General features: G+C 43.8%; 1 protein-coding gene across 1 annotated transcript in view; it reads left to right on the top strand.

Moving 5' to 3' along the window:
- Window positions 1-27,982, top strand: part of sspo (SCO-spondin) — a 136,845-nt gene that overhangs the window by 69,153 nt on the left and 39,710 nt on the right. The window contains exons 72-104 of the mRNA XM_041968910.1: window positions 918-1,054; window positions 1,138-1,232; window positions 1,342-1,391; window positions 1,569-1,739; window positions 1,924-2,094; window positions 2,172-2,251; window positions 2,332-2,501; window positions 2,625-2,671; window positions 2,750-2,950; window positions 3,715-3,885; window positions 6,806-7,006; window positions 7,089-7,188; window positions 8,107-8,327; window positions 10,364-10,516; window positions 10,624-10,790; window positions 10,871-11,016; window positions 11,083-11,303; window positions 11,402-11,437; window positions 11,579-11,743; window positions 13,269-13,475; window positions 14,862-15,029; window positions 15,227-15,361; window positions 17,570-17,807; window positions 18,194-18,346; window positions 18,424-18,470; window positions 18,582-18,752; window positions 18,850-19,026; window positions 20,952-21,107; window positions 21,198-21,322; window positions 22,001-22,140; window positions 23,278-23,324; window positions 23,408-23,644; window positions 26,200-26,361. Coding sequence (XP_041824844.1) covers window positions 918-1,054; window positions 1,138-1,232; window positions 1,342-1,391; window positions 1,569-1,739; window positions 1,924-2,094; window positions 2,172-2,251; window positions 2,332-2,501; window positions 2,625-2,671; window positions 2,750-2,950; window positions 3,715-3,885; window positions 6,806-7,006; window positions 7,089-7,188; window positions 8,107-8,327; window positions 10,364-10,516; window positions 10,624-10,790; window positions 10,871-11,016; window positions 11,083-11,303; window positions 11,402-11,437; window positions 11,579-11,743; window positions 13,269-13,475; window positions 14,862-15,029; window positions 15,227-15,361; window positions 17,570-17,807; window positions 18,194-18,346; window positions 18,424-18,470; window positions 18,582-18,752; window positions 18,850-19,026; window positions 20,952-21,107; window positions 21,198-21,322; window positions 22,001-22,140; window positions 23,278-23,324; window positions 23,408-23,644; window positions 26,200-26,361 — 4,866 coding nt within the window. The remainder of the gene's footprint in view (window positions 1-917; window positions 1,055-1,137; window positions 1,233-1,341; window positions 1,392-1,568; window positions 1,740-1,923; window positions 2,095-2,171; window positions 2,252-2,331; window positions 2,502-2,624; window positions 2,672-2,749; window positions 2,951-3,714; window positions 3,886-6,805; window positions 7,007-7,088; window positions 7,189-8,106; window positions 8,328-10,363; window positions 10,517-10,623; window positions 10,791-10,870; window positions 11,017-11,082; window positions 11,304-11,401; window positions 11,438-11,578; window positions 11,744-13,268; window positions 13,476-14,861; window positions 15,030-15,226; window positions 15,362-17,569; window positions 17,808-18,193; window positions 18,347-18,423; window positions 18,471-18,581; window positions 18,753-18,849; window positions 19,027-20,951; window positions 21,108-21,197; window positions 21,323-22,000; window positions 22,141-23,277; window positions 23,325-23,407; window positions 23,645-26,199; window positions 26,362-27,982) is intronic.

Raw genomic sequence — 27,982 nt, 5'->3', positions numbered from 1 at the left:
GGAGAAACAGGAGACATCCAATAATATTTTATCATTCACAAATCAATCATCCTGTGTCTTCATTACAACCCCAATTCTAAAACAGTGGTGTATCTAAGTAAAATGTAAATAAAAACAATACACAATGGTTTATAAATCCCATCAGTCCTTATTTTACTCCCAGTAGAACATAAACCAGATAACAGTAGTGGAGAAAAACACCCAGACGTCCTGCTCATTATTCTAGCAAACCTCACCCACGAACCGAAATACAAATTGGATATGAAGTGTCCCACTAGGGACCTGCTCGTAAAGGTCCCGGTCCCCACTTCTGTAGGCCTCTTCCTTGGTCTGCCACAGCTTCCTGAGCTCAGGTGTGAACCGAGGTTTATTGCTGTTGTATGTGTAGGTTGTCTCGGTCTGCAAACACGTCCACGCAGATGTAGGATGTCACAGTGTCTGTCAGTCCGTTGAGGTCAGCTCTGCAGCTCTACAGACAGTCCAATCAGAGCAGTCAAAGCAGGCCTGTAATTTCAGCTTTGACTCCTCAGTCCTTGCTACAGGCCTAGAAGTTTTTCATTTATGCCTGTATGTCGGGATGAGATGAAGCAGACAGTGCTCAGAAAGTCCTAAAGCAGCGCGGAGGACAGAGCGATGAGCGTCTTTTAAGACGTGTTACTGCCATCAGATTCACTGTCAGCTAATATTTTCCTTGAAATAGTAAAATGTTTCAGTTTCATCATCTGATACGTGGTTTATGTTCTACTGGGAATAAAAAATGACTTGGTGGGATTTATAAATCATTGCTGTCTGTTTTATTAACATTTTACACAGAGACTCAACTGTTTTAGAACTGGGTTGTAAAATAGCCAAGAGGAATTAAATAAAATAGAAAGTTCTGTTTTAAATGTGTATAATTATTCTGCTTGGTGTTACAGGTGATGGCAGGGTGTGTCCTGCAGGCCAGCAATGGAATCAGTGTGTTAGAGGACCAGTGTCCTGTACAGACCTCACACTGGAGCTCAGCAGGAACTGCACACCAGGCTGCCAGTGTCCTCCTGGGACTGTCCTGCAGGTGGGTGACAGAAACACACACATGTTAACACATATGTTATATTTACACTCTTTCAGTTCATCGTATTTGCATTATATTTGCAGGATGGTGTATGTGTTCCTGAGTCTGAGTGTCGCTGTGATGTTAATGGAGGACAATACAAACCTGGAGTCACTGTGTCCAGAAACTGCAATAACTGGTAAGAACAACACACCCGTTTCTGTTTCTGAGAAACATCTGATTTATGTTTCTGTTTGTCTTAATACAAAGAAGAGGTGAAAGTGGTTAAAGTGTGTATAATATTTCAGCACATGTGCAGGTGGAAGGCTGGTAAACTGCTCTCAAGTCAGCTGTAACGGTAAGAAAGGAACACGTCTGAGTTCATTTGTAGGCGTTTTTCTTTTATTATTTAATATTTGTGACGTTCTTAATCTGTTCATTTTGTCAGTGTTCGGTAATCTGTATCACACTGAGAGATTTGTCTTTAACCTGCAGCAGAATTTGGTTTTTCTCCTCCTGTCCCTGTTCTCTGCAGTGGATGGCCAGTGGTCGGGGTGGACTCCATGGGGTCCGTGCTCATTGTCATGTGGAGCGGGTCTACAGTCTCGGTACCGGTTCTGTTCCAGCCCACAGCGCTCTGGCGGAGGCCTACCATGTCTCGGGTCTCACCGTGAGGACCAAGTCTGCATCCTCGCCCCATGTGACCGTGAGTTCATTTTATTACTCTGTGAGCACACTTTTAGGTCGGTCAGTTACCATGAAAACAACATTTAAACCTGCTGTTACATCGTGAAAAGTGCACAAAGGGATGTTTCAGATAGTTGAAAAAAGCAGGAAACAGCAGGTTTAAACATTTACGACGGTGTGGTCATGTGATGGCTCGTTTTCAGGTGATGGCGGCTGGAGTCAGTGGAGCAACTGGACGGACTGTACCAAGTCATGTGGTGGGGGTATCCAGAGCCGGAGGAGAAACTGTGACAGTCCTGCTCCAGAGGGGGAGGGGAGTTATTGTGAGGGTCTGGGGACTGAAGTCAGAGCCTGCAGCACTGACCACTGTCCAGGTACTGTGATGAGTTCAGGTTCTGCCTTTGGTTTGGGGTGATACGGTCTGATATCAGGGGGCTCTGTGTGTTTTCAGTGGCACCGTGTTCCCAGGTCCCAGGCACAGTGTTCAGCAGCTGTGGACCCTCCTGCCCTCGATCCTGTGACGATCTATCGGTGAGTAAAGCGTAGCAGGACTGTTTTTCCTCAGTAGGACTTCTCTGACATGTCATTTCCTGATTTTTGTTGTCTCTCAGCACTGTGAGTGGCGCTGCGAGCCAGGATGCTACTGTACTGAGGGAAAGGTCCTGTCTGCTAATGAGACAGCCTGTGTAGTTAGGGAAGACTGTCCCTGTTTGGACCTCAATACTGGACTCCGACTGGAACCAGGAGAGGTCACTGAGGCACCTGATGGATGCAACAACTGGTCAGAATGATATACACAAGGCGGGCATACAATCAGCGCATGTACAGCACATTAACACACCCACAGAAACAGTCAGAAAGAGTAAATATCTTCTTCTGAGTCCAAACTTTCTCTGTTTTTCAGCACATGTGAGGGTGGGCGTTTCAACTGCTCAACAGAGTCCTGCCCAGGTGAGAAATGTCAGCTAAAGTTTTGTACATATCCCTTTTCACCACAGCGCTTTTAATAGTTCCTGCCTGTGTTTCTAGTGTCAGGTGGCTGGTGTGACTGGTCAGAGTGGACTCCCTGCTCCAGGACCTGCGGGGCAGAGTCGGTAACCCGCTACAGGAGCTGTAGCTGCCCGGAACCAAAGGCTGGAGGGGAGCCCTGCCCTGGAGAGCAGGAGAGACACAACGGGGTCGGAGTTCAGATCCAGAGACAGCCCTGTCCCGTCATCTCCTTCTGCCCAAGTAAGATGAATGTTAGAAAACAATGTGTGGGATCTATGATAAAAATGTATCATTGCAAATCTGTGCAGAAATGTGGCTAAGTCTCAGATCCAGAACTCTATACATCCACATTATATCATGAAAAAATGCTGACATAGAATGTTAATGATACAGCAGAATTCTAACGTAACCTCAAGTGAAAATGACTTTTACAAGTATCCAGTGTTTTCCTTAACTTTAAAATGTTCACAAGGTTTCTATACAGGTGTGCACATTTGTGGTGTAATTGTTTGAACAAGGTGGTGGAAACCTTCCTCAGAGGTTTTCTCCATATTGACATGACAGCATCACACAGCTGCTGCAGGTTTGTCGGCTGCATCCATGATGAGAATCTCCAGGAAGTAGCTTCTGGGCCATTTATCACATCTTTCTCAGATTTTTTTCCATCCACCCATCCATCCACCCACCCATCCACCCATCCACCTATTCATCCATCCATCCATCCATCCATCCACCCACCCATCCACCCATCCATCCATTCATCCATCCATCCATCCATCCATCCATCCACCCACACATCCATCCATCCATCCATCCATCCATCCATCCATCCATCCATCCATCCATCCATCCATCAGCAGGTGAGAGGCAGTTACACCTGTTCACATCATCAATCCCTTGTAGATTTTCGTTTCTGTGATGCCCCTTCATCGATGTGAACAAACACCTGTCTTATTCCAATTCAGTAACACATGGTTTGGTTCTCCTCTGTCTACTTCCTGCAGTTCATGGTTCCTGGAGCTCCTGGTCGGCATGGTCGGAGTGTGATGGATGTACCGGATCATCCACCCGTAACAGGGAATGTAACAGTCCTCCTGCCAGGTTTGGTGGCCTACCCTGTCTGGGAGAGAGCATGCAGAGCCGTGGCTGCCATGACAACATCACTGTGTGCTCAGGTCAGCATAATAAAGGGTTTACATCTGGATCTTTGTATAGAGACAAACATAAACACAAAATAAATTTAGGCGCCACATACTGTACGTAGAGAAGATGAATTGGCTCTTCTGTCAGGAAGACGAGAGCCAGCTGGAGAAAAAAGAGCTGCTAGAGAGAAATATTAGGATGGAATATGTGGTTTTAGATGCTCTTGATAACTTACAAACACAAACAGCTCATAAGTCATCCATCAGTCATTACGTCACTTGTTAACAAACATCTACAATCTGTTTGTTTCATTCAGGCTCAGGATTTTACTTTTATCAGTTAGATTAGTCTCAGCTGTGTGTGTGATGTTCATGCACGACTCAAATAATTCTGTATAATTTCCGACCAATTTCCAAACTTCCTTTCATTTCTAAAATCCTAGAGAGGATTGTTTATACACAGATAAGAGTTTTTATAAGTAAATAATGTTTTTGAGGTTTTTTAGAATCAGAATCAGAATCAGAATCAGAAATACTTTATTAATCCCTTTGGAATTCCTCAGGGAAATTTGAGTGTCCAGTACAACCCGTCCAGATCAGGCATACTGAGGCAGCAGCCGTTTCTACAGCGCTCCTTTGTCCTTTCAGTCTGGTTTTAAACCTCTTCATAGCACTGAGGGTTTTTAATGATCTTTTATTAGCTACAGATTCTGGTGACCATGCGATCTTGGTTTTATTGGATTTAACAGCAGCCTTTGACACAGCGGATCACAACATTTTAATGACTCGTCTGGAGCATTGTGTTGGCATTCATGGTACTGCCCTGGAATGGTTCAGGTCCTACCTGTCTGAGAGGACATTCTCTGTTAAATTGGACTATTTCCAGTCATCCCCTGTTCCTGTATCCTGTGGTGTCCCCCAGGGGTCCATTCTTGGGCCTTTGCTCTTTTAATTATACCTCCTACCCCTTGGGTCAGTTATTAGGAAGCACAATTGTGCTTTCCATCTGTATGCAGATGATAGTCAGGTCTATTTCCCTCTTAAACGCAAGGACTCGTATTCTTTTAAAAAACTCTTAATCTGTCTCAATGAAGTCAAAGCCTGGATGGCCTTAAATTTTCTTCATTTTAATCGAAAGAAGACGGAAGTTATGGCTTTTAGTCCTGGTGCCAGTGGGTCCTCTCCTGTCGACTTGGGTCCTCTGGCACAGTATTGTAAATCTGATGGGACAAACTTGGGAGTAAAAATGGACAGTGATTTTAACCTAGACAGGCAGATCAGTGCAGTGGTGAAAGCTATCTTCTTCCAGCTGAGGCAACTGGCAAAGGGCAAACACATTCTTTCAAAGCAGGATTTTGAAACAGTAATTCCTGCTTTCATAAAAACATGGCTGGACTGCTTCAATGCCGTATACTTTGGTGTCTCTCAGAAATCTCTGTCCCGTCTGCAGCTGGTGCAAAATGCTGCAGCTCGTCTGTTAACTGGAACACAAAGGACAGAAAACATTTATCCTGTTTTAGCCACACTGCACTGGTTGCCTGTTCTTTTTAGAGTTCATTTTAAAATTCTTATTTGTTTTTAAGTCTTTAAATGACCTTGCCCCTCACTACCTTTCTGAGCTGCTTCACATGTACTCCCCCTCCTGGTCCCTTCGGTCAGCGGATCAGCTGCTCCTGGAGGTGGCGTGGATGAGGAGGAAGCTCAGACGGGAAAGGGCTTTTTCTGTGGCAGGACCAGAGCTGTGGAACTCTCTGCCACTGCAGGTCAGACCGGCTTCATCACTGTTCAGTTTTAAATCCCTTCTAAAGACCCACCTCTTTTCATTGGCTTTTCACCCAGTATGAGTTTGCTTTTATTGCTTGTATTGTTTTTATTTTTGTATTGTTTTAATTGTTTTAATGATTTTTAATTGATTTTATTGTTTTTTCTTTTATTTAATGTTTTGCTACTTTTACTATATTATGTTCAGCACTTTGTTCAGTAGCTGCTGTCGTAAAGTGCTTTATAAATAAAGTTGGCTTGGCTATGTAATATGATCAATTTCTGCTCACACTAGTCCCTTTTGTTCTTTTATTAACACCATTTATTCAAACATTTAAGTAGTGTTTTCTTCGTATAGGCCCTTGTTTACACGACAATGTTTTCATGCAAAATGCAAAACTGTTTTCTTTGTGTATTTGAAATAAAAAATAAATAAATAAAAGTAAAGCATTTACACAACCGCGGAATAAAACTGCCCCCGTGGAGGGAAAACACAAATGAAATGATGTAGGGTATATGCCAGGCCTCTAGAGTGCAGTAACACTTTGCAACAGCACAGGTGTGCGCCGAATCCTCATAAGACCAACAACACAACAACAGATTAAGCAGGGTCTGAGTCCACAAAGATTCCAGTTCCAGTTTACACTGACAGCACTCGCCTTTTGTTGCAAGAAAATATTACTCTGGAGGCCGTCGTCTAATCTTTGTGGTTTTATCCACCCAAAACTCTGTTACCATAGAAACAAGAGGCCGGAATACAGCAAAACCTTTGTGTTTTACTGTTGCAGCATCCTGCTGTAAACAGGGCCTCAAGGACAGATCATGTTTCTCACGTTGGTGCCTCCTAACAGAATCCGTCATATTTGGCTGGATAAAAAGTTGTGACGGGTGGTTTCTGCAGGGCAGAGTGATGGTCAGAAACTTATAAAGTATTCCTTTAGAACAACATCCCATCTGGTGAAGAGGACAGAAACACCTGGACTTTCTAACTACGTTGAACAATACACAACTTGCTCCCCAACTCTATGCACTTTGAGAGCATCCTGATGAGCTATAAGGTACAGCAGCTACACTTCAGGAGACAGGAGGGCTGTGCAGCGGACGTTGAAAACTGCATATCCAGTACATGGAATATTTTTGGTAAGATGTGTATTAACTACTACCATTCCCTATGTTTACCTGTTTATCACAGACTGTGGTGGAGGCCAGGAGGAGTGGCCTTGTGGGAAGCCTTGTCCTCGCTCCTGTTCTGATCTCCATGGCGACACGGAGTGCTCAGACTCTCCTGGGTGCAGTCGGACCTGTGGTTGTCAAGGTGACATGGTGCTGCAGGACGGAGTGTGTGTGGACAGGGAGGAGTGTCGCTGCAAGTACCATAACAGCTCCACCACAGGTTTGACCTACTTTCTGTCCTGATGGAGCTTTTGAGTCTCTGTGTTGTAGTGATGACATTTATCATGTGGCTTCCTGTGCAGCTGGTCTGGATTCCAGTAATACATCGTGGGTGTGGCCTGGTGGGTCTGATTGGCAGTTTGCAAATCCAGGAGACGTCATCATCAGCGACTGTAAAAACTGGTATGATACAAGTAATGTGTTTAAAGACCACAAAACGCACATCTTTTTTCCTCATCAACTTTTTATCTGAACTTCATTTGCATTAACAATTACATTTTTCAACTTTTTAAAATCTATATTCAGCACTTTAACTCCAGAACATCAGGAACAGGGTTGATGATCTTGCTGGTGACAGTTCCAGGTAATGTCCAAAAAGCTTTGAAGCCAGTCGGTCTCTGAGATGCTATGAGGAGGTTTTCTGCATTCAAAGACATTTTTTGCTGCACTTAGTCCAAGTTAGACTATATTTTATGCATTTTTCCAACAGGAGAAAGCTGAATATCATCAATAACAAGGTGTACAGCAGGAACAAACTAAATATACCCTGGTTAGTGTCATCACAGTATTTGTTTGCTTATTTCTAATGTACGGGAGCATCTGGTACCCAACCTAAAATTAAAGCATTACAGTGGGGTGCAGGAGCATTAAAATCAATAACACAAATTAAAACAAAACTAACATAAAAGGAGATAACATGCAAAAAATAAAGTTCCAGTGTAAGGAATTAACAGTTGTTTTGATAAAAAGCATCAAATAGAAAAGTTTTTAACCCTGATGTAAAACTGCTGAATCAGCAGACCTTCAGTTTTCTGGGAGTTTGTTCCACATGTGAGGAGCATAAAAGCTGAACGCTGCCTCTCCACGTTTAGTTCTGACTCTGGACCTGAGGGATCTGGTTGGTTGGAATGAAAGGATCAAAACCAGAAAACAAAACAGGCCTTATGACGAAGAAGCGAACTGAAGTTAAGTCTTCCTCCTGGGATGGATGCTCGTAGAAGTCTTTGTCTGTTAATATCTTTCACTGTTTCTTTCAGGATTAACAAATGGTTTGTTTTGGCCACATCATGTTGTTTTCCTGTGTTTTCTGGTCTTTCTCAGCTCATGTGCTGCTGGGGTTCTGCAGTGTCAGTCGGTCCCTGGTTGCCATGTGGATGGAGGCTGGGGCCAGTGGGGACCTTGGACAGAATGCTTGCTTCCATGTGGTGGAGGAGTGAAGTTCAGGAGACGCCTGTGTGATAATCCAGCTCCACAGAGTGGCGGCAGAAGCTGCCTGGGAGACGGCGAGCAGCGGAAAGACTGCAACACACACTCATGCACAGGTGTGTGTTGTATATTTAATTCACATTACAGTGAAATTCACATTAATAGTGAAAGTTAGAACATTTCCACATGAACAATGTGAAGGAACTCAAGGGACTGAACAGCTGTGTTGCCATAAGAAAACCACTAATCAGTGAGGCTAACCAGAGAAAAAGGTTTTAGATTTATAGGGATCATAAAGACTGGACTCTGGAGCTATGGAAGAAGGTCATGTGGACTGATGAGTCCAGTTGACCTTGGTCCAGAGTGATGGACCATCAGGGTAAGAAGAGAGGAAGATGAAGGGATGCAGCCATCATGCCTAGAGCCTACTTACTGTACAAGGGTGTGGGGGCAGTCTATGGTCAGGTCTGTGCTCACGTCTGGGTTCAGGTCTTGGTTTAGCAACATTATGTGTCCAAAGAACGAGATCAGCTGATACCTGAATATACTGAATAAGCAGGTTATTCCATCTTCCCTGATGGCTCAGTGTCAGGATTCATGGGGCTCAGATTGTGAAAGAGTTGTTCAGGGAACAGGAGGCATCACGTTCACACATGGATCGGCCACCACAGAGTCCAGACCTGAACCCCATGCAGGATCTTTTGGGATGTACAAACAGAAATAAATGTGAAATTTCAGAAGCTTAGACTGTCAAAAGTTATGCATTAACGGCAGTAACTAACGTATCTGATTTAACGTGTTCGAATTTTAAACGTATTTTACGTAATTTATGATGGCGAGACATGGAGATGTCTGAAGGTGAGCCGGCTCTATGATTTGAAGGTGTCACACTGGTGGAGGATGAGGATGTTTTAACACCCACACTTTTTGCAGCTGTGCAGCGCATGGCTGCAGCCTCCTCCTCCCTCCTCCCTCTCCTGTGGTGAATCATGATGGCTGTCGGTGATCAGCTGATTGGCTTGTCTGTCGTTAGCAACGTCTCTCTTGTTGCGTTTGTTTATCATTCAGCCGAATAGTAGAAAACTAGCTGTCCACGGCTCACACAGCACATATTTAAAAGTGCTGCTTTTGGACGCGCTAGCTGAAGTGATCAGTCTCATGTCGTCAGATCCATGTTACTGTCACATGAAGCTGAAGAAAGAAACATGTTGGTAACAGCTGCCTGTTGTACTTAGATTTTGTTTACCTTGATTTCCTATAACTTGTTAATGAGGTTTGCTAGTGACACAGCTGTAAAATCTACTAGACATCAGACAGCCATGCACACATCTATGAAGACAGACCAGGTTCAGATTTCTAGTGAGAAAATGTCTATTCTAAATCATTGCTGCTGTGCAGATGTTGGAGACACAGATCGGATCATTTATAGGCCATGAATGTGGAGAGAGAAATTATGAATTATGTACGAGATAGAGATCAGAGAAGGACCTTCTCTAACAAAGTAGCTGACAGGTGGTAGACAGGATTTAAACTACAGATATGCAGGGGCGGGTCTGGAAAAGGCCGGCACAAAGGAGATATATTTCATAAGGTCTTGATTTTATGTTATATTTAACTGATTATTACAACTAAAGTGATCATCTAATGCAGGGTTATTCAGTTCGGTCCTATGAGGGCCGCAATCCAGCAGGTTTTCCATGTATCCCTGCTTCAACACACCAACTTCAAACTAAATGGATCTAACAGCCAATCAAGTTCTGCACAATGATTAATGAATTTGAGTCAGGTGTGTTGAAAACCTGCTGGATTGTGGACCTCGCTGGACCGACTTGAATAACCCTGATCTAATGTAAAAATGTGAAGAAAAACCCAAGTGAGCTTTGGCTCTTTCTGTTGATACAACAAAGTAAAAACAGGCAGATTCCAGGCACAATATAATTAATCATGATTATTTTGTAGGCTCTGATTAATCCAAATTAAAAAATTTTAATCACTTGACATCCCTAGTATCGAGACGATGCCTCTGAAATGCTGCTGGAATCGTGGAAGTCTTAGAAATATCAGAGTGCAGCTTTCCTCTCTGGAAAAGGGCATTACAGAGATTCTGACTGGATGGTGTTGTTGCTCAGCCATGTCTGTGTTCTGTGAGCAGACTCCGTGGGCCCCTGGCTGCCTTGGTCTCAGTGGTCCGTGTGCTCAGTCAGCTGTGGTGGGGGGCAGCAGACCCGCATTCGTCTCTGCAGCTCTCTGCCATGTCACGGCCTTAGCCGCCAGAGCAAAACCTGCAACACGCACGTCTGCCTCGGTGAGTCCGGTTTCCCAGGATACATCTTCCTTCCAAGTCAGATTAATTATGAAAGGACTTTCGTTGGAGGAGAGTGATTTAACATCTTCAACCATGTTGTCGTGCAGATGTGGGCTGCCCCCCCGGCAGGCTGTACAGGGAGTGTGAACGTGGAGAAGGCTGTCCCTTTAGCTGTGCTCAGGTCAGCGGCAGAGAGGGCTGCTACTCTGATGGATGCGAGGAAGGCTGCCACTGCCCCCCACACACCTACCAACACCTCGGAGCCTGCCTGCCGGTGGGTTCCCCGCAGACTAAACCTCATCACACGGCTCAGACAGTTTAATGACTGATTTTTTTGTGGTTCGCGTGTTTCAGGAGTGCCCCTGTCTGGTGGATAAAGAGTTTCTGGCCTCTCTACAGAGAGTGTCTGTCACATCAGTCTCATCTCTGCTGTCCTACAACATCACCGAGGGGACGGAGGTCCAGTCTGGAGATGCAGTTGTGCACGACTGCAGCACCTGGTGAGTAGATAGTCACCCTGAGCTGTCAGCTCTCCTCATCGTAGTAACTCCCCTCTGTCCCTCCAGTGGCTGTGAACATGGCAGGTGGAACTGCTCCCTAGATCCCTGTCCAGTAGATGGTGGCTTGACCCCTTGGGGCCCCTGGAGCCCTTGTTCACTTTCCTGTGGGGGTCTAGGAGTGAAGGTTCGCTCTAGGAGCTGCTCTCAGCCTGCCCCATCCCACGGTGGGAAAGACTGCCGGGGGCCACGTCAGGAATCGACCTTCTGCCAGGCTCCTGACTGTCCAGGTACAGCACAGGGTCCGGTTCAGGGATGGAGTGGAGACATGCGGACATTGTAGACGTGGATGGATAAATTTATTTCCCTTTTTGTCTTCTATTGGTAGTTATTGTTGTTCCAACGGAGGAACCAACCTCTCCAGGTAAAAGACATGAAATTTAATCAGAACATTTCATCTTTTCTGATTTGACTGGCCTTTCCAGCTCCGGATGCTCAGGAAGTCTTTTTCTCCCTGGTGTCTTTGTTATTTGTGTCATCCTTTTTCCTCTTCCATGTTCTTCAGAGGAGGATCCTGGCTTCTCTCCCTGGTCATTGTGGAGTCCCTGCACTAAAACCTGCACCGACGTTCAAATCCCGGCCCTGAAGTCTCGCTATCGGCACTGTGTCCATCCTCCCTGCTCAGGAAGCTCTCACCAGGAGAAGCCCTGCAACTTGCCCCAGTGTCCAGGTGTCACTACACAGCAGCACACTTCAAGATTTTTCCTTTTCTATACAAATATATGATCATGACTGCTATCCCGCTGTGGGATCAGCTCTCCTGCTGTTTGGAACCCCTGAACAGCTTCTGTGTGGTCGCCTTTAAATCCCTGATCAGCTCTGATGTTTAAGGGCACCTGGTCAGGACTGAGCTTTTACTCTGAGTTGAGCTGTGACTGCCAACGTAAATCCACAGAGAAGATTTCCGTGTTTTAAACGACTAAAAGCAGAACATAAAATCCTGTAGATTAATAATTAAATTCTCATTTCTTGGTTCATCCATTAGTTTTCAACCTGATCATCTAATGTCAAATAAAAAGCAGCAGACATTCATATACTCTTCTTAAATTAGTTTTTAACTTGTAATTATGAAGTTTATTTATGAAAACGCAGCTGACAGGTAACGGAGGACAGAGATGACATTAACAACCAGAAGGAATGAAAATTAAACAAAAAAATTTGCACCTGATTGTCTTCATTTCTAAGTGATATCTTGGTTATAAATAATCACAGAGTGAGATTAAAATCATAGAAAAGCAGCTTCATGTAGAAACGGGTCACTACCTCCTCCTGAACTCGGACAGCAGTCTGGTCCCATGAATGCGTCACAGCGATCATCATCGTGGTGTCGTAGCTACACGAGGTTCACGTAGAATAAATGTTACATAGACTACTGAACCTTCTAGAGATTGTAAAGCACGTTTCCTCCTGCTGTGGCATGATTTTAAGAGGCTGCGCACTGATGGAGTGGGTGGTGCATCACACTCGGACACATTCACTGCTCTCAGAACTTCTGCTCTTAGATATCTTTTTGCTCTCTCCGGAGTTGCTGAATGAGCCGTCAGTCGAACGTGCTCCAGCCAAATAGAAACGTTTTTTTTTTCTTTGTTTGTTTTATTTGTTCTTAAACAGAGTAAACTGTCCTTTATATCCAACCCACGCTCAACCAGAACACATCAGCTGGAAAAGTTTCAGCAGAAGCCCGTTGAGTCTGGGACGTGTTCATCACCGCACCGCCTCCAGGATGGAAACGTGGGATAGAAATCTGCTGGTTAATTTTTCTCCTTTGTGAGCTGATCATGCTGCTGCTGCAGCTGAGGACACAACTTGAAAATAAAAGATGAGATAAAATACTCTGATTAAGACAGAGATTAAAAAGAAGAGAGCCACTGCTAAACCGATGTAAACAGACCCCAAATTACCTAAAATGCCAAATTACTCCCACAATTCTGTGCATTAATAACGTCCGTCTGTATTTCTCTTTTATTTATTTTGAAATAACTAAATGCTCTGCGAATGACCAAAATTTATTTTAAAAACATGACTGTAATTTTATTGTTTTTTATTGAACTGAACAGTAGAAAATAACACAAACATGTCAGAACTCAAACATTCATAAGATTACAGCTGAGTGTTCGTCTGTTGAAGTTAAAAAAAGAAGAAGAAGCAGGACTTGAATGATTCTCGTGTTACTGAGCAGTAAATGTTCCCTGCAGCTCAGGTGTGTGTCGGAGCTGACTGTGCACGAAGGAACTGTTCATGGACAGAGTGGGGGCAGTGGGGCTCCTGTTCACGGTCCTGTGGAGTGGGTCAGCAGCAGAGGATCAGAACCTTCATCAGCCCTGGAGCTAACGGCTCTTGGTGTGAGGACATCGTTGGAGGGAACCTGGAGCATCGCTTTTGTAACATCAGGCCCTGCAAAGGTGAGCAGCATGTGGAGCCCGGTGAGTTCTGAAAGCTTTATCTGCAACTGTTTCCGCTCATTTCAGTCTGAAGTCTGGAAAAGTGCTGCAGATGTTCTTGGTTGTTCATTTTCTATAAAAAATACAGACAAGATGGAGAAAGTCACAACCAAACAAACTACTGAAGGTGCATTCAGGTTATCAGTTTACACTGTTACTGATGTAGGAATTCAGTTAAGGAACATTTGGGTTTTTCTGTGTTAGATTTATGTTGTTTAGGTCACTGATAGCATCTAAGGTTTGATCTTTAGTTTCCAGGATTAGTTTCATTACAGGGAAACTACTGAAGGAGGTTGTTCCACTTTATTAAGACAATCCCAGTTTCCATGGAGATTGGGGAAAAGAATCTTTCTGCAAATGAAAAATAGTTCAATACCTGGAGAAAGGAATGAAAACAGCAGAGACTTCATGGAAAAAGAAAAATGTCCCTCCTGCTCACAGAAAGAAACATTTGCAGTGGGTTTAGAAATACATGAAGACTCATTTTCAACCTGTTTTCTTCACTGATGAATGCCGTGCTACACTGGATGGTCCAGATGGGTGGAGGTCTGGATGGTTGGTGGATGGCCACCCTGTCCCAACAAAGCTGCCACGTCAGCAAGGTGGTGGTAGAGAGATGGTTTGGACTGGAATAATTGGGAGAAAGGTTCAACCTGAGCGTTTCCTGCAGTAAAGACAACACTCCATCCCAGCACAACATGGCTGCAATGGCCATAAAGGGGGAAAAAGTCCGGGTGGTGCCACCATCATCTCTGATCTCAACCCTACTAAGAAACCTGTGGAGCATCTTTAAAAGGAAGATCTATGAGGGAGGGGGGCAGCAGACCTTCAAACAGCAACTTTAGGAGGAAATTCTGGTCTCTGCAATGAAATGCAGAAACTATGACGAGGGAGTTAAGGTGACATCACAGAAGGACTCATGTTGGCATGAAACTGGATCTGGAAACATGGTTTCATTTGTTTTTAGAAAAATAATCTTCTACGTAATTTTTAAAAAAAAACAGCAAGTAAAGATTTTTAGTTCTTTATTTCTCTTAGTTGGTAGTTTTGTTCAACAAAATCCTGATTATTATATAATCTGATCTGAATCAACAAACAGAACATGTGCAGTCATGTTGAACACAGTTTATGTTTAAGGAGTTTATCAGTGAACAGAGGCTTTTTAACCTGGTTTAAGGTTAAATTACATTTTTTCGTGCAGTTTTTTGTCAGCATTAAAACACCTAACCAAACGTTAATCTCAGTGGACGGTAACGATGCTTGTTTCTCGTAAAAAATGAAAGTAGTTTTATCTCTTTGAAGCAGTTATTTTCTTGGGCGCTCCTCCAGCTGCTGTTTGTGTTGTAGTGGATGGAGGCTGGTCCCGGTGGAGTCCCTGGTCTCGCTGTGATAAACGCTGCGGTGGGGGGCGCTCCATACGCACTCGATCCTGCTCCAGTCCTCCACCCAAGAACGGTGGGAAGAACTGTGAAGGAGAGAAGAACCAGGTCAAACCTTGCAACACCAAACCGTGTGGTGAGACTAACTGAGCATGTGCAAACACAGTTTTTATGTGGATCACTGGGACCTGAAGGAAGGCATGCTCATTGATTCAACATCTGGACATTTCCCTTCGTGTCTTTGTGCTGAAAAATGCAGCACAGCCTTTAATCAGGATTCCTGGTGAATCACGTTATGGAAAAAAGTCTTGACCTTCTGTTGTGTTTTGTCAGATGAGAAAGGATGCCCACCCGGCCAGGAGTTTGTGTTGTGTGCTAACCAGTGTCCACAGCGCTGCGTGGACCTCCAGCAGGGTATCGAGTGCCAGGGCAGCGCTGAATGTCAGCCTGGGTGTCGCTGTCCTAAAGGTAAGTGTGTGTTTGTGTTTTCAAACTCCTTTATAAAGGTCGTGTAAGTGGCAGCTGTGCCACACATGAAGTTTATCACCACCCGGTAAAAGTGAGGAATCATGGATTCACTTTAAAATATATTTCAGTTCATTTGTTTTTTTTTAAAAAGGTCAGTTCATATTAGTAAACTTTAAAAGCAAATATGCAAGATTATAAAGCTCATTTCCATCTTTAGTCCCTTGGCAGGCCTTTACAAGAAGAGGCTCTTTGGTGGCTTGAAAAGTGTTAAAGAAATCTAATCCACTGTTATTCTAAATTATTATTAACTAATAAACTCAGTAAGTGGAAGTTTTCACTTTAAATCTCAAACCTTATTACTGTTGGCTGAGTGCTGTTTATTTGGATCAGAAAATGAGAAAAAACTCTATTTTGTTTAGTTTCTTTCTTGTGTGGACAGATTTGAATTACTTATACTGATGATAATGAGAATGTTATAAAGTCAGTGCTAGAGGCAGTGCTTCTTTTTTTTTTCTTTTTGTAAGTCATTTTGTTTAAATACAAGATCATGATTTCATCACACAACATCATCTTAGACATAAGTGCAGCAGCTTCTTCAGTACCTGGTTGAGCCAAACATCTGGACAAATCTTTCTAACTCATTCTGAGTAGAAGAGTTAAGCTAAGTGCAGAAATGCTCCTTAAACAACTGAGTCTTTATCTTGCTTTTAAAAGTGGATAAGGACTCTGCGGATCAGACAGAGTTTGGTAGATGGTTCCACCACCGGGGAACAACAGAGGAGAAGAGTCTAGATACTGATGTGGCGCCACCTTGTGGTGGGAGCACTAGGCGTCTTTCACTGGCAGAGTAACTGTGGAGAGGGATTGTAGCTCTGGATTAAGGAGTGGAGGTAGACAGGAGCCGTTTGGGTTATTGTTTTGTAAGCCAGAAGCTAAGCATTGAATCTGATGCGCTGCAACTGGAAGCCAGTGAAGAGCGATTAGCAGCGGAGGGACATGAGCTCTTTTGGGCTGGTTGAAGACCAGACGTGCTGCTGCGTTCTGGATCATCTGCAGAGGTTTAACTGAGCATGCAGGCAGGCCAGCCAGTAAGGAGTTGCAGTAGTCAATGCGTGAAATGACCAGAGCCTGGACCAGGAGCTGGGCCGTGTGTTCAGTCAGGTAGGGTCTGATCCTCCTGATGTTGTAGAGAACAAATCGGCAAGATCGGGAAACCGAGGCAACATGGTCCTTAAAGGTCAGCTGGTTGTCTACCATGACACCAAGATTCCTGGTAGAAGATGTAGGCACAAGCATGATGGAGTCAAGCTGCACGCTTATCTGTGGCGGTAAGGAAGGATTGGCTGGAAAGACAATAAAAGCAATAAACAACAACAATGATGAGCTATGAAACAGTGGCCTGGCAAAATAACTTTAATTAAGTACATAAACCTGATTATGCAAAGTATGTGTTGCATAATTAGAAATACTATAATGAAATAAGAGCATTAATAAACAAATTTGCTAAGAAATAGATCATAGCGATAATGAATAAATAAAAATGTTATTAAATAAATAAAAATACTATTATGAAATTAAACTTTCATTAAATAATCTTAACACTGAAAATGGTTTTATATCATTGCAAATTTTTTATTTAATAGAGTATTAATTATTATTATTCCTTTCAGTATTTATTTATGAAACTCGCCACACAAGGCTCTCTTCGTTCACTGTTACACATATTTGGCGCCCTCTGCTGGCTAACGAGAGAAGAACTTCAATATGGTCTTTATGGTATTTCAATATAATCCAGATTCCACAGCACTTTGTCAGTTCTGTTGCTCTTTCTTTTAGTGTTTTAGCATGTGTATAGAGAACGGTGTCATTAGCATATAATTGTGACAAATATTTTAAAGGCTTTTTATATAAAGAATCGTTCCCAAGACTAAACCTTGTGGGACACCCAGTCAAGGTGGGATGACTGTTCTTTAGTCTGTAGGTTGTTTTTGATATGATAACTGATGATAAATGATAAAAGTGAGAGCTGTGAGAGAAGTGGATATAAATCTGTCCAACAGTCAGATTTGTTTAAAAAAAATATTTATATATATATAAATGTGACTGGAAGAGCATTCAGAAGTAGAACACATTTGTAATTCAGTTTATGACGGTGTGTGTGTGTGTGTGTGTGTGTGTGTGTGTGTGTGTGTGTGTGTGTGTGTGCAGGTGAGCTGCAGCAGGACGGCCTGTGTGTGGCATTGTGGCAGTGTGACTGTGTGGACTCAGTGGGACAGGTGTGGGCAGCCGGCAGCTGGCATCAGGTGGGCTGTAACAACTGCAGCTGCTCTGACGGACAGCTCCTCTGCACCAATCACAGCTGCCAGACTGCCTGCGTCTGGAGCTCCTGGTCTAGTTGGGCCCCCTGCAGTGTTTCCTGTGGGCGGGGCCAAAGAGCCAGGTACAGGTAAGGGAAAGGACACAAATAAAACTACTCAATCTTTTTTGTTATTCCCATTTTTTCTGTGTGAAGTCATTCAGACGTTCTGACTTTTTAACTTTATTTGCACTGCAGTGAGGCAACATTAGACAGCTTGTCCAAATCCATAAATAAGTGCAAAAAGACACACACCTGACAATGAAACACACCTGATTCACATTAAATCCATTGAACAGCTTGTTGTCAAGTTCTGCACAGGTACCATTAACTTCTTGATGAGGCCTGTTTTTTCTGCCTCCGGTCTGAAATGACATAAAATAAATTAAGTTTATCTTCCCAACTACCAGGGCTGTGTGTGTAATCTTGGTCTCCAGAGAAGAAGAAAAAAATGTTGGATATTTGTATTATTCCAGGTCCCTAATCCCGGAGGCTGAAGGAACAGATTGCAACTTTGAGGAAGTTCAGCACAAATCCTGCAACCCAGGACCCTGCCCACCTCTCTGTCTCCTTGACGACCAGGAAGTCAGTGTGGGAGACATCTGGCTGCAGGGCGAGTGCAAACAATGGTGAGACAAAAGAAGATGGACTAAAGCAGAACATGTTTTGTTTGGGAAATAAAATACTTCTTTGGTTTGTCCCCCAGCACATGCACCCCAGAGGGAGTTTACTGTCAGGACATTGACTGCAGAGGTGGGTCTCTGTAGTTGTTCCAACCACAACGTCCGCCTCAGTGGCAGCGTTGCATCAGAACTAAACAAACGTGCAGACGGTGTGTCTAATGAAACTAAGTGTTGTTTCCAGTGGATGGTGGCTGGACCCCCTGGTCAGTGTGGTCCGACTGCTCGGTGACATGTGGTCAGGGCACACATGTTCGAACCCGAGCCTGTATCAACCCTCCACCACGGAACAACGGAACGAACTGCATTGGGCCAGAGAGAGAAACCCAGTACTGTCAGACCCCTCCCTGTCTGGGTTCGTCTACTTGTGCCTCCTTCATAAATTCATGGTTTAAATCTTGTGCCTGATGTGCATGTGGTGCACAGTTCAGAATCGCTCTTCTTCTCTACAGATGACCTTTGCCCCTGGTCACCATGGTCACCGTGCTCCCAAAGCTGTGGGGCAGGATCTGCATCCCGCCGCAGGGTGTGTGTGTGTGAGGAGGGCGGGGATGCTGCGTGTCCCCCTGAGATGGAAGCTGAGAGGAACAGCGAGGAGAGCCAGCTGTGCTACAAACAGCCGTGTCCAGGTAGGAGCCTCCGCTGATCCACACAGCCGCCATCGGGCCGAGCTCCGTGTTCTGGACTCAGAGTCTGTGATAATGGTTGCAGGTGATTTTCTGTGCTGTTGGTGACCAGCACCAATGCAGAGCATCCAGGTTACCTCAGCTTTAATCTGGTAGAAGCCTGGCTGCCTTCATCCTGGCTAATCTGTCCTTAAACTGGGTAAAACTCCACCCATTCTGGTGCATGGACTGGCTCTCAGAGAGGCAGCTGGTGTCTGCCCTGCATAAATGTGGAATAATGAGTTATGGGTTGAACATAAAGTGCTTTAGGCGTGTGCAACAGTTTCTGTATGTGAATCTAATCCATTATTATTGATTTCATTTAGTGTAAATACTTTTTAAAGAAAAAACAATAACATTTATTAAACTTAGAAGAATCATCTCATTTAGTTTCTCTTTTCTCTCAAAGTAAGAAACCCTAGAACGAGCATTGATTGGATAGTTTGAAATGAGGGTTTTACAACTTTCTCACTCGTTTAAAGTTTAGAAATGTTTTCTTATTTCAGGAAATCAACCCAACTGTAATTACTGCACTGGCAGATTTTTCACGTGATCTTAATTTAATCTTTTCAAGTTTAGAGTTGTTTTTTTTGGGTTTTTTTTCAAATATTAAGGTAATTTTTGCAGTAGGTGTGTAAATGTGTTGCTACGTGATCTGATTGGTCTGCATCACCTTCCTGAGGGCAGCTGATTGCCAGGCTGGAAAGAGTGTGTGATAACGGTTTAAGCTCTAGAGGGTGATTTTCTGTGCTGTTAATGACCCTCTGAGGAGCTTTTTGTCAGCTGCAGAGCATCCAGGTTTCCCGTGAGACACGCTGCTAAAATGAGCCGTCTTTATTTGAGGAAAGAAGGTTTCAGACTGCAATCAAGTGAAATATTCTGGTGATGCTTTAAGATTTTTAACCTTGTTTTGATCTTTACTCTCAAAGACAGAAACAAACATCCGTGAGAGAAGCACTGACAGACTAGTTTTCAGACTTTTTACTTAATAAAGGACTTCAGATGAAGTGTAATTATCTTTCTTTACTGGCAGATGATTTCAATTGATTATAATCTGAATCTTCTCAAGTTAGGTGTTTCAAACAAGTTTAAAGAGACTATTTTGCTGGATTTAAGATTGTAAGACTTGGTTAGATGGAGCAATTTTGCAGATGTGAAGATGTTCTCCACTGCAGAGTGATGGAAAACCACCAGCAGCCTGTCACACACATTCTTCTTTTATCAGGACACGTTCAGGCCCTGTTGTGCCTTTCTAAGAGAGCTGCCATGTTTAAGGACCAGGGCCCTCATTTATCCACTTTGGTCCATGAGAACATTTCCAGTTAAACTATGTTCTTCTGCGACTGAACAGATGCTTCTTTGCTATCTATGAAAGTCTTTCAGGATCAAAGCTGGACAGAAGATCTCCAGTTTGCCTCCACATGTTAATGCTGAACAAATTCCCTCAAAGAAAGATTAGAACAGGTCCAAACCATCCTAACTTATTTTAATGTGGGGTTGTTAACACTATTTTTTATGGATCACACAAAGAAAAAGGAGATTATACATCATAAATTTGTGAGGTCACATTAATTTCTGTATAAGCAGCTAAATGTTCAGGGTGTCCTGGCTGCAGACTGTAAATAACCACAGGATGCTGTAAAAGTTGATGCTGTAATATGAGCAGCATGTTTCCAGCTGTGATAAATTTCAGATTGGTTTGGTTTAACTTAATGACATATTATGAATCCATTGGCTAAACTGATTTTGGCTTCAGCTTCTTCTGTCCTGTAGTTTTGATGCCAGTGAGACGGTATGGATAATATGGGTGTGTTACCAGCTGACCCACCAGGACCACCTCTGTGTTTACCCCAGGAGCTCCTGACTGGATTGATGGTTCTGTTTTGCAGGCTGTCCCATGTCAGCGTGGAGTGTTTGGTCTCAGTGTTCGTGCGTGTCTCAGAGGCAGCAGCGTTACCGTGTAGCTCTCACCTCGGCCACCAGGGGGCAGCAGTGCTCTCCTGTGGAAACCCAGAGCCGACCGTGCAGCCTCAGTCCATGTGAAGGTGGAGAAGCTGCTCTGTCTGTGCACATTCTGGTCTCCATACATGTTGCTATTTTCCATCATCTTTGTGAATTCTTTCTTCTGTTTGTAGCCTGTGACGCTCCATTTGTGTACTCTGCATGCGGCGCCCCCTGTGAGAAGCACTGTGCACTGCAGGGCCGTAAAGACTTGTGTTCAGGTGTGAGGGAGTGCACACCTGGCTGTTACTGCCCACAGGTGAATTCTTCCTTAGTTCATCTACTGTATTATTTATTGTGTGTGTATGTATATATATATATATATATATATATATATATATATATATATATATATATGTATATATATATGTATATAATTAAAGACTGTGGGCACAGTTATTAGACAAGTAAGTATAATAATTATGCCATCATTTTATGCATATTATGCATATTTATGCAACTCCAAGCCGGTACTTGAATACTTTGGATTTAAGCATATCAGGGGATGTTTATTTGTGTAATGAGGGTGGGTGTGTTCTCTGGGAAAATGTGCTGAAAAAGAGATTTAATTGACTCTGAAAAGGCTTTTAGAGGATGCAGCGCTCTTGAAGAACACAGAACCATCAGATGTTTTGTTGCAAATAATCCACAGATGGAAATTAACACCACTGTTTTGTTACTGTGACTAATTAATCAAAGAAGACCCAAGATAACATTATTGGAGGAAAAGAGGAAAAGAAAAAGATAAGACAGTAAACCAGACAGACTTTTACTAGCTAGAGACATCTCAGGGATGAGACAGGATGAAGATAGGTGCTGGATTAGGGAGCACCTTCGTGAGAAAAGTGCATTAATGTTCAGTAGTCTCAGTAGTCTTGCTTTAAAAGAAAAGAAATTAAAATAACATGCCTTCATGTCAGTTTGGTTTTCCTTCCAGGGTCTGCTTCAGCTGAACGGCAGCTGTGTGCCTCCAGAGGAATGTGGCTGCATCTACCTGCAGCACCAAGCTTCAGGACATCCGCCCACACCTGTCACTGTCCCTGTGGGAGGCACGGTCACGATCGACTGCAGCACCTGGTGAGACCCCAGCTATTAAAGACCAGGGGCCTCATTTCTAAAGCTGCCGTAGGTACAAAAGCCGGCGTACGCTAATTATAGTCATCTTTTGGGTTTTATAAAACCAAACTTAGTGGGAGAATGTTCCTACCTCCACGACAGCTCTGACCCAGACGTACACAAAAAGTCTGGAAAAACAGGAAACTGTGACACCATCAGGACAGAATAAAATCAAAGAAATGATGTGAAGTGTGAGACAGTTGTGCACAATCCAATATGATCTTTCACGCCGTGTTATATATTAAAGCTGTTTGAATAAATGAATAAAGAAGTGTGCTAGACAAATTAGTAATAATTACTATTAACATGGTCGTTGTGGAAACATGCTCGTCAGTCCACCTGTAGCTAATCAGGACATTGATGGTTGGATATAAAAACAGCACCCCAGTGTGGAAAGACGTACAATTTGCTTACCTGACTGCTGGACGATATGGTGCGAAACTTACTGCATACCTCAAGAACCGTTTCCGACTGTCGTGCCAGCCCCTTGCAAGTGCTGACAACGTTGGGTTTTCTGTTGAGGGAACCGGCTAACAGGTCGGGGATATCACAGCCAACCTTCAGCCGTGTTAGACGGGATCACTGCTTTGTCCCAACATTACTTTAACTTTCCTTCACTGGGGGGAAACAGGCAAACAGAACAAAGCAGTTTGTAGCAGAGTCCAGTTTCCATCCAGACGGTTTTTATTTCCCACAACTCCTCTTCCACCTGGTTGATAGCGGTGATGGTGTCACTCTGCACCTGCAGGACTTCCTCTGAGGACACGGCTGCTGCGGTGCTCAGAGTTGATTCTGATTTATAAACGAAAACAGGCGTGGGATGTGCGTGCATACTGTTATAAATCTGGAAGTTTAAGTGCGCTGCATTTCCTTTGTTCCCTGTGTACGCCACCTGTAGTCTGCTTTGCTACGCACAGGTTTATAAGTGAGGCCTCAGAACCCTCTGCTTCGGTCCTCTGGTTGGACCTTCCTGTTCTGCTGTGTCTGAAGCTTTCTCTGCTGGATCCATTTTCATCTACTTCCTGTTCTCTCTTACTTCACCTGGGTTCTCTGACTGAGTTTAACAAATCATTTGTTTATTGACTTCCTGTCTTCAAGCCTTTGCCACAACGGGACTTTGCATTGTGACATGAGAGAGTGTGAAGGTAAGAAAGCCGAACAACGAGAAGAACTGTGTAACATCCGCAGCTTGTTGTCTTACTTCTGCTTGTTATCCTGTTCTGTTCAGCAATCCTTAGTGAGTGGTCTGAGTGGACGCCCTGTTCTCCCTGCGCACCCGTCTCCTCCGAGCAGCTCAGTGCTTCTCTAGAAGGAGTCATCAATGGCACTAAAATGGTCTCGATCCAGAGTCGCTTCCGAGCCTGTTTGGACCTTGATTCTGGTCTTCCTATTAGAACAGAGGAGGAGAGCCAGTGTGCTGGACCGCTGGTCGAGGAGAGGAGCTGTCCTGAGGACACGTGCAGAGGTGATGGTCTTTGTCCAAGAGGACAAAATGTATTCACTCTCATCTCTACAGAAAAGTTCTGTTTCTTAGTGGAGCTGTGTTTTAGTCCAGAAGTAATGCAGTGCAGAGTTTTTCCATCTGAGCTCTCCTCGGGCTGCTGCAGCTGTGTAACACTGAGCTCACGTCAAAAGACTGCATGCAGGAAACTCTGTGAACGAGTCAGAGTTTGACAAGCGTAGCAGAAGAGAAAAATTCAATTTTCTATCGGGTGGAAGAGTTGAACACGGTGATGCAATGACTCTGACAGGTTTCCATCTTCAGATGTGTATTAGACAAGTAAAACGGATCCTTTCATGGCGCCTCACATGAACAAGTGATCCCTATATAATATGAAAACATCCAAACGGGAAGTCAGACAGTTTTACAGTTTATATGCAGCCATGAATTCATTTATTATGTGTCAGTTCGGATGAATCCTTTCCATCAAAGGTAGCTAAGGGGTTTGGGGTGGGTCCTTCAGTCCTTAAGAGCTGCAATCCTACAGATTTTAGATGTTTCCCTGTTTCAACACACTTGATTCAAATGAATGAGTCACTGTGCACAAATTTGCAGAAAGGTTTCAGCTGTTGGATCTGTTCAATTTGAATTAGGTGTTTTTACATCAGGGAAACATTTAAAACCTGCAGGACTGCAGTTCTTGAGGACCAGAGTTGCCTACCCCTGGATCAGGTTAATTGGCAGCTGCTCAGTAACATGACTGGGTATGAAAGGAGCACTTCAGAGAGGCAGAGTCTCTCAGATGGAAAGAAGGACAGGGGTTCACCAATTTCAGACAATTTCAGAAAAATGTTCTGCGATGTAAAATTGAGAAGCCTTTGACGATCCATCATCTATAGTGAATAATATCACCAAAAGATTTAGAGAACCAGGAGGAATCTCTGTACGTATAGGACAAGGCTGAAGATCAAAATGGATGCCGGTGGTCTTCAGGCAGCCCTGCATTAAAACCAGTCATGATTCTCTACTGGAAATCATTGCATGGTCTCCCGAAGACTTCCAGAAACCTCTGTCTGTGAACACAGTTCACCTTGAAACCCACAAATTCAGGTTAAAGCTCCATCATGCAAAGAAGAAGCCAGATGTGAACAGGATCCAGAAACAGCGCCATCTCCTCTGGACCAAATCTCATTTAAAATAGTCTGAGGCAAAACGGAAGCTTCCGCATCTGTGAAGCTCCATCAATGCTGAAAAGTACATGAAGGTTTTAGAGCAACATCTGCTCCCATCCAGACAACGTCTCTTTCAGGGAAGACCTTGCAGATTTCAGCAAGACGATGCTGAACCACATCCTGCATCCATCACAGCAGCATGACTTCACAGGAAAAGAGTCCGGCTGCTGAACTGGCCTGCCTGCAGTCCAGACCTTTCACCAATACACAACGTCTGGAGCTTCATGGAAGCAGAAATCCAGCAACCAAGGTCCAGGACTGTAGAGCAGTTAGAATCCTGCATCAGACCAGAATGGGACAACATTCCTCTCCTAAAACTCCAGCAACTGGTCTCCTCACTTCCTAGACATTTCCAGACATGTTAGAAGAAGAGATGCTACACCATGCTGAACACCACCCTGGAACTACTTTTTACACCATGCTGAACATCACCTTGGAACTACTTTTTACACCATGCTGAACATCACCCTGGAACTACTTTTTACACCATGCGGAACATCACCCTGGAACTACTTTTTACACCGTGCTGAACATCACCCTGGAACTACTTTTTACACCGTGCTGAACATCACCCTGGAACTACTTTTTACACCGTGCTGAACATCACCCTGGAACTACTTTTTACACCGTGCTGAACATCACCCTGGAACTACTTTTTACACCGTGCTGAACATCACCCTGGAACTACTTTTTACACCGTGCTGAACATCACCCTGGAACTACTTTTTACACCGTGCTGAACATCACCCTGGAACTACTTTTTACACCGTGCTGAACATCACCCTGGAACTACTTTTTACACCGTGCTGAACATCACCCTGGAACTACTTTTTACACCATGCTGAACATCACCCTGGAACTACTTTTTACACCGTGCTGAACATCACCCTGGAACTACTTTTTACACCGTGCTGAACATCACCCTGGAACTACTTTTTACACCATGCGGAACATCACCCTGGAACTACTTTTTACACCGTGCTGAACATCACCCTGGAACTACTTTTTACACCATGCGGAACATCACCCTGGAACTACTTTTTACACCGTGCTGAACATCACCCTGGAACTACTTTTTACACCATGCTGAACATCACCCTGGAACTACTTTTTCCAGATGTGTTGTTGCCATCAGATTCACTATCAGCTCATATTTTCCATCAGATCGTAAAATGTCTCGGTTTCATCTGACATGATGTTTATTTTCTACTGGGAATAAAATATGAGTTGATGAGGTTTATAAATCATTCTGTTTTTATTTACTTGGGGTTGTACATGATGATTTAGCGATCAGAGCTGCTGCAGTCGATAATACAGTCATACACAGGTGATCACTCTGCTCCTCAGATCTGTGTCTGTGGAGTGTGTGGAGCTCCTGGACAGCATGTGCCGAGCCGTGCAGTGGTGGAGTCAGGCAGCGCTACAGACGGCCCCTGGCCTCTCCTCCGGGGCCCCGCTGCAGGAGCCAGCAGACACAGAGCCAGAGCTGCAACACAGGGCTCTGCCCAGGTACAGAAACACTTCACTCTATTTTTTTTTTTTTTTTTTTTTTTTTTACTAACCTGGACTAAAAATGCTGCTTTCAGGCTGCTGGAATCCTACCAGCAAGGTGGCAACAGTGGGTTTTCTCCCATCAGCACCTGTGGACATTAATGCTCCTCTTTCCCTCTTTTTCATTGAGCCGGGCCGTTAGCATAGCGGTCAGCTCTGACAGGAGCCCTCTGAGCACAAGATGTAAATATCGTATGAACACAGAATATAATCCTTAACAGTGACAAGCTGAGCTTCTGGAGAAGAAGCACCAAACGTCACACTTCTTAAAGCAATCTGCTTTTATTTTAGTTCCTCTTGTAACTGGTTCCAGCCAATCTCTTGTAACTGGTTCCAGTCATTCTCTTGTAACTGGTTCCAGTCATTCTCTTATAACTGGTTCCAGCCATTTTCTTGTAACTGGTTCCAGCCATTCTCTTGTACTGGTTCCAGTCATTCTCTTGTACCTGGTTCCAGCCATTCTCTTGTAACTGGTTCCAGCCATTATCTTTAGAACTGGTTCCAGTCATTCTTTTGTAACAGGTTCCAATCATTCTCTTGTACCTGGTTCCAGTCATTCTTTTGGAACTGGTTCCAATCATTCTCTTGTACCTGGTTCCAGCCATTCTCTTGTAACTGGTTCCAGCCATTATCTTTAGAACTGGTTCCAGTCATTCTTTTGTAACAGGTTCCAATCATTCTCTTGTACCTGGTTCCAGTCATTCTTTTGGAACTGGTTCCAATCATTCTCTTGTACCTGGTTCCAGTCATTCTTTTGTAACTGGTTCCAGCCATTCTCTTGTAACTGGTTCCAGCCATTCTCTTGTAACTGGTTCCAGTCATTCTTTTGTAACTGGTTCCAGCCATTCTCTTGTACCTGGTTCCAGCCATTCTCTTGTAACTGGTTCCAGCGATTCTCTTGTACCTGGTTTCAGTCATTCTCTCGTAACTGGTTCCAGCCATTCTCTTGTAACTGGTTCCAGCGATTCTCTTGCACCTGGTTCCAGCCATTCTCTTGTAACTGGTTCCAGTCATTCTCTTGTAACTGGTTCCAGCCATTCTCTTGTAACTGGTTCAAGTCATTCTCTTGTAACTGGTTCAAGTCATTCTCTTGTAACTGGTTCCAGCCATTCTCTTGTAACTGGTTCCAGTCATTCTTTTGTAACTGGTTCCAGCCATTCTCTTGTACCTGGTTCCAGCCATTCTCTTGTAACTGGTTCCAGCGATTCTCTTGTACCTGGTTTCAGTCATTCTCTCGTAACTGGTTCCAGCCATTCTCTTGTAACTGGTTCCAGCGATTCTCTTGTAACTGGTTCCAGCCATTCTCTTGTAACTGGTTCCAGTCATTCTCTTGTAACTGGTTCCAGCCATTCTCTTGTAACTGGTTCAAGTCATTCTCTTGTAACTGGTTCAAGTCATTCTCTTGTAACTGGTTCCAGTCATTCTCTTGTAACTGGTTCCAGCCATTCTCTTGTAACTGGTTCCAGTCATTCTTTTGTAACTGGTTCCAGTCATTCTTTTGTAACTGGTTCCAGTCATTCTCTTGTAACTGGTTCCAGCCATTTTCTTGTAACTGGTTCCAGTATTTCTTTTGTAACTG

Source organism: Melanotaenia boesemani, chromosome 18 (assembly GCF_017639745.1).
Source record: "Melanotaenia boesemani isolate fMelBoe1 chromosome 18, fMelBoe1.pri, whole genome shotgun sequence".
NCBI lineage: Eukaryota > Metazoa > Chordata > Actinopteri > Atheriniformes > Melanotaeniidae > Melanotaenia > Melanotaenia boesemani.
Note: the sequence above shows the minus strand (reverse complement) of the source record. Positions and strands in the feature narration are given on the sequence as shown.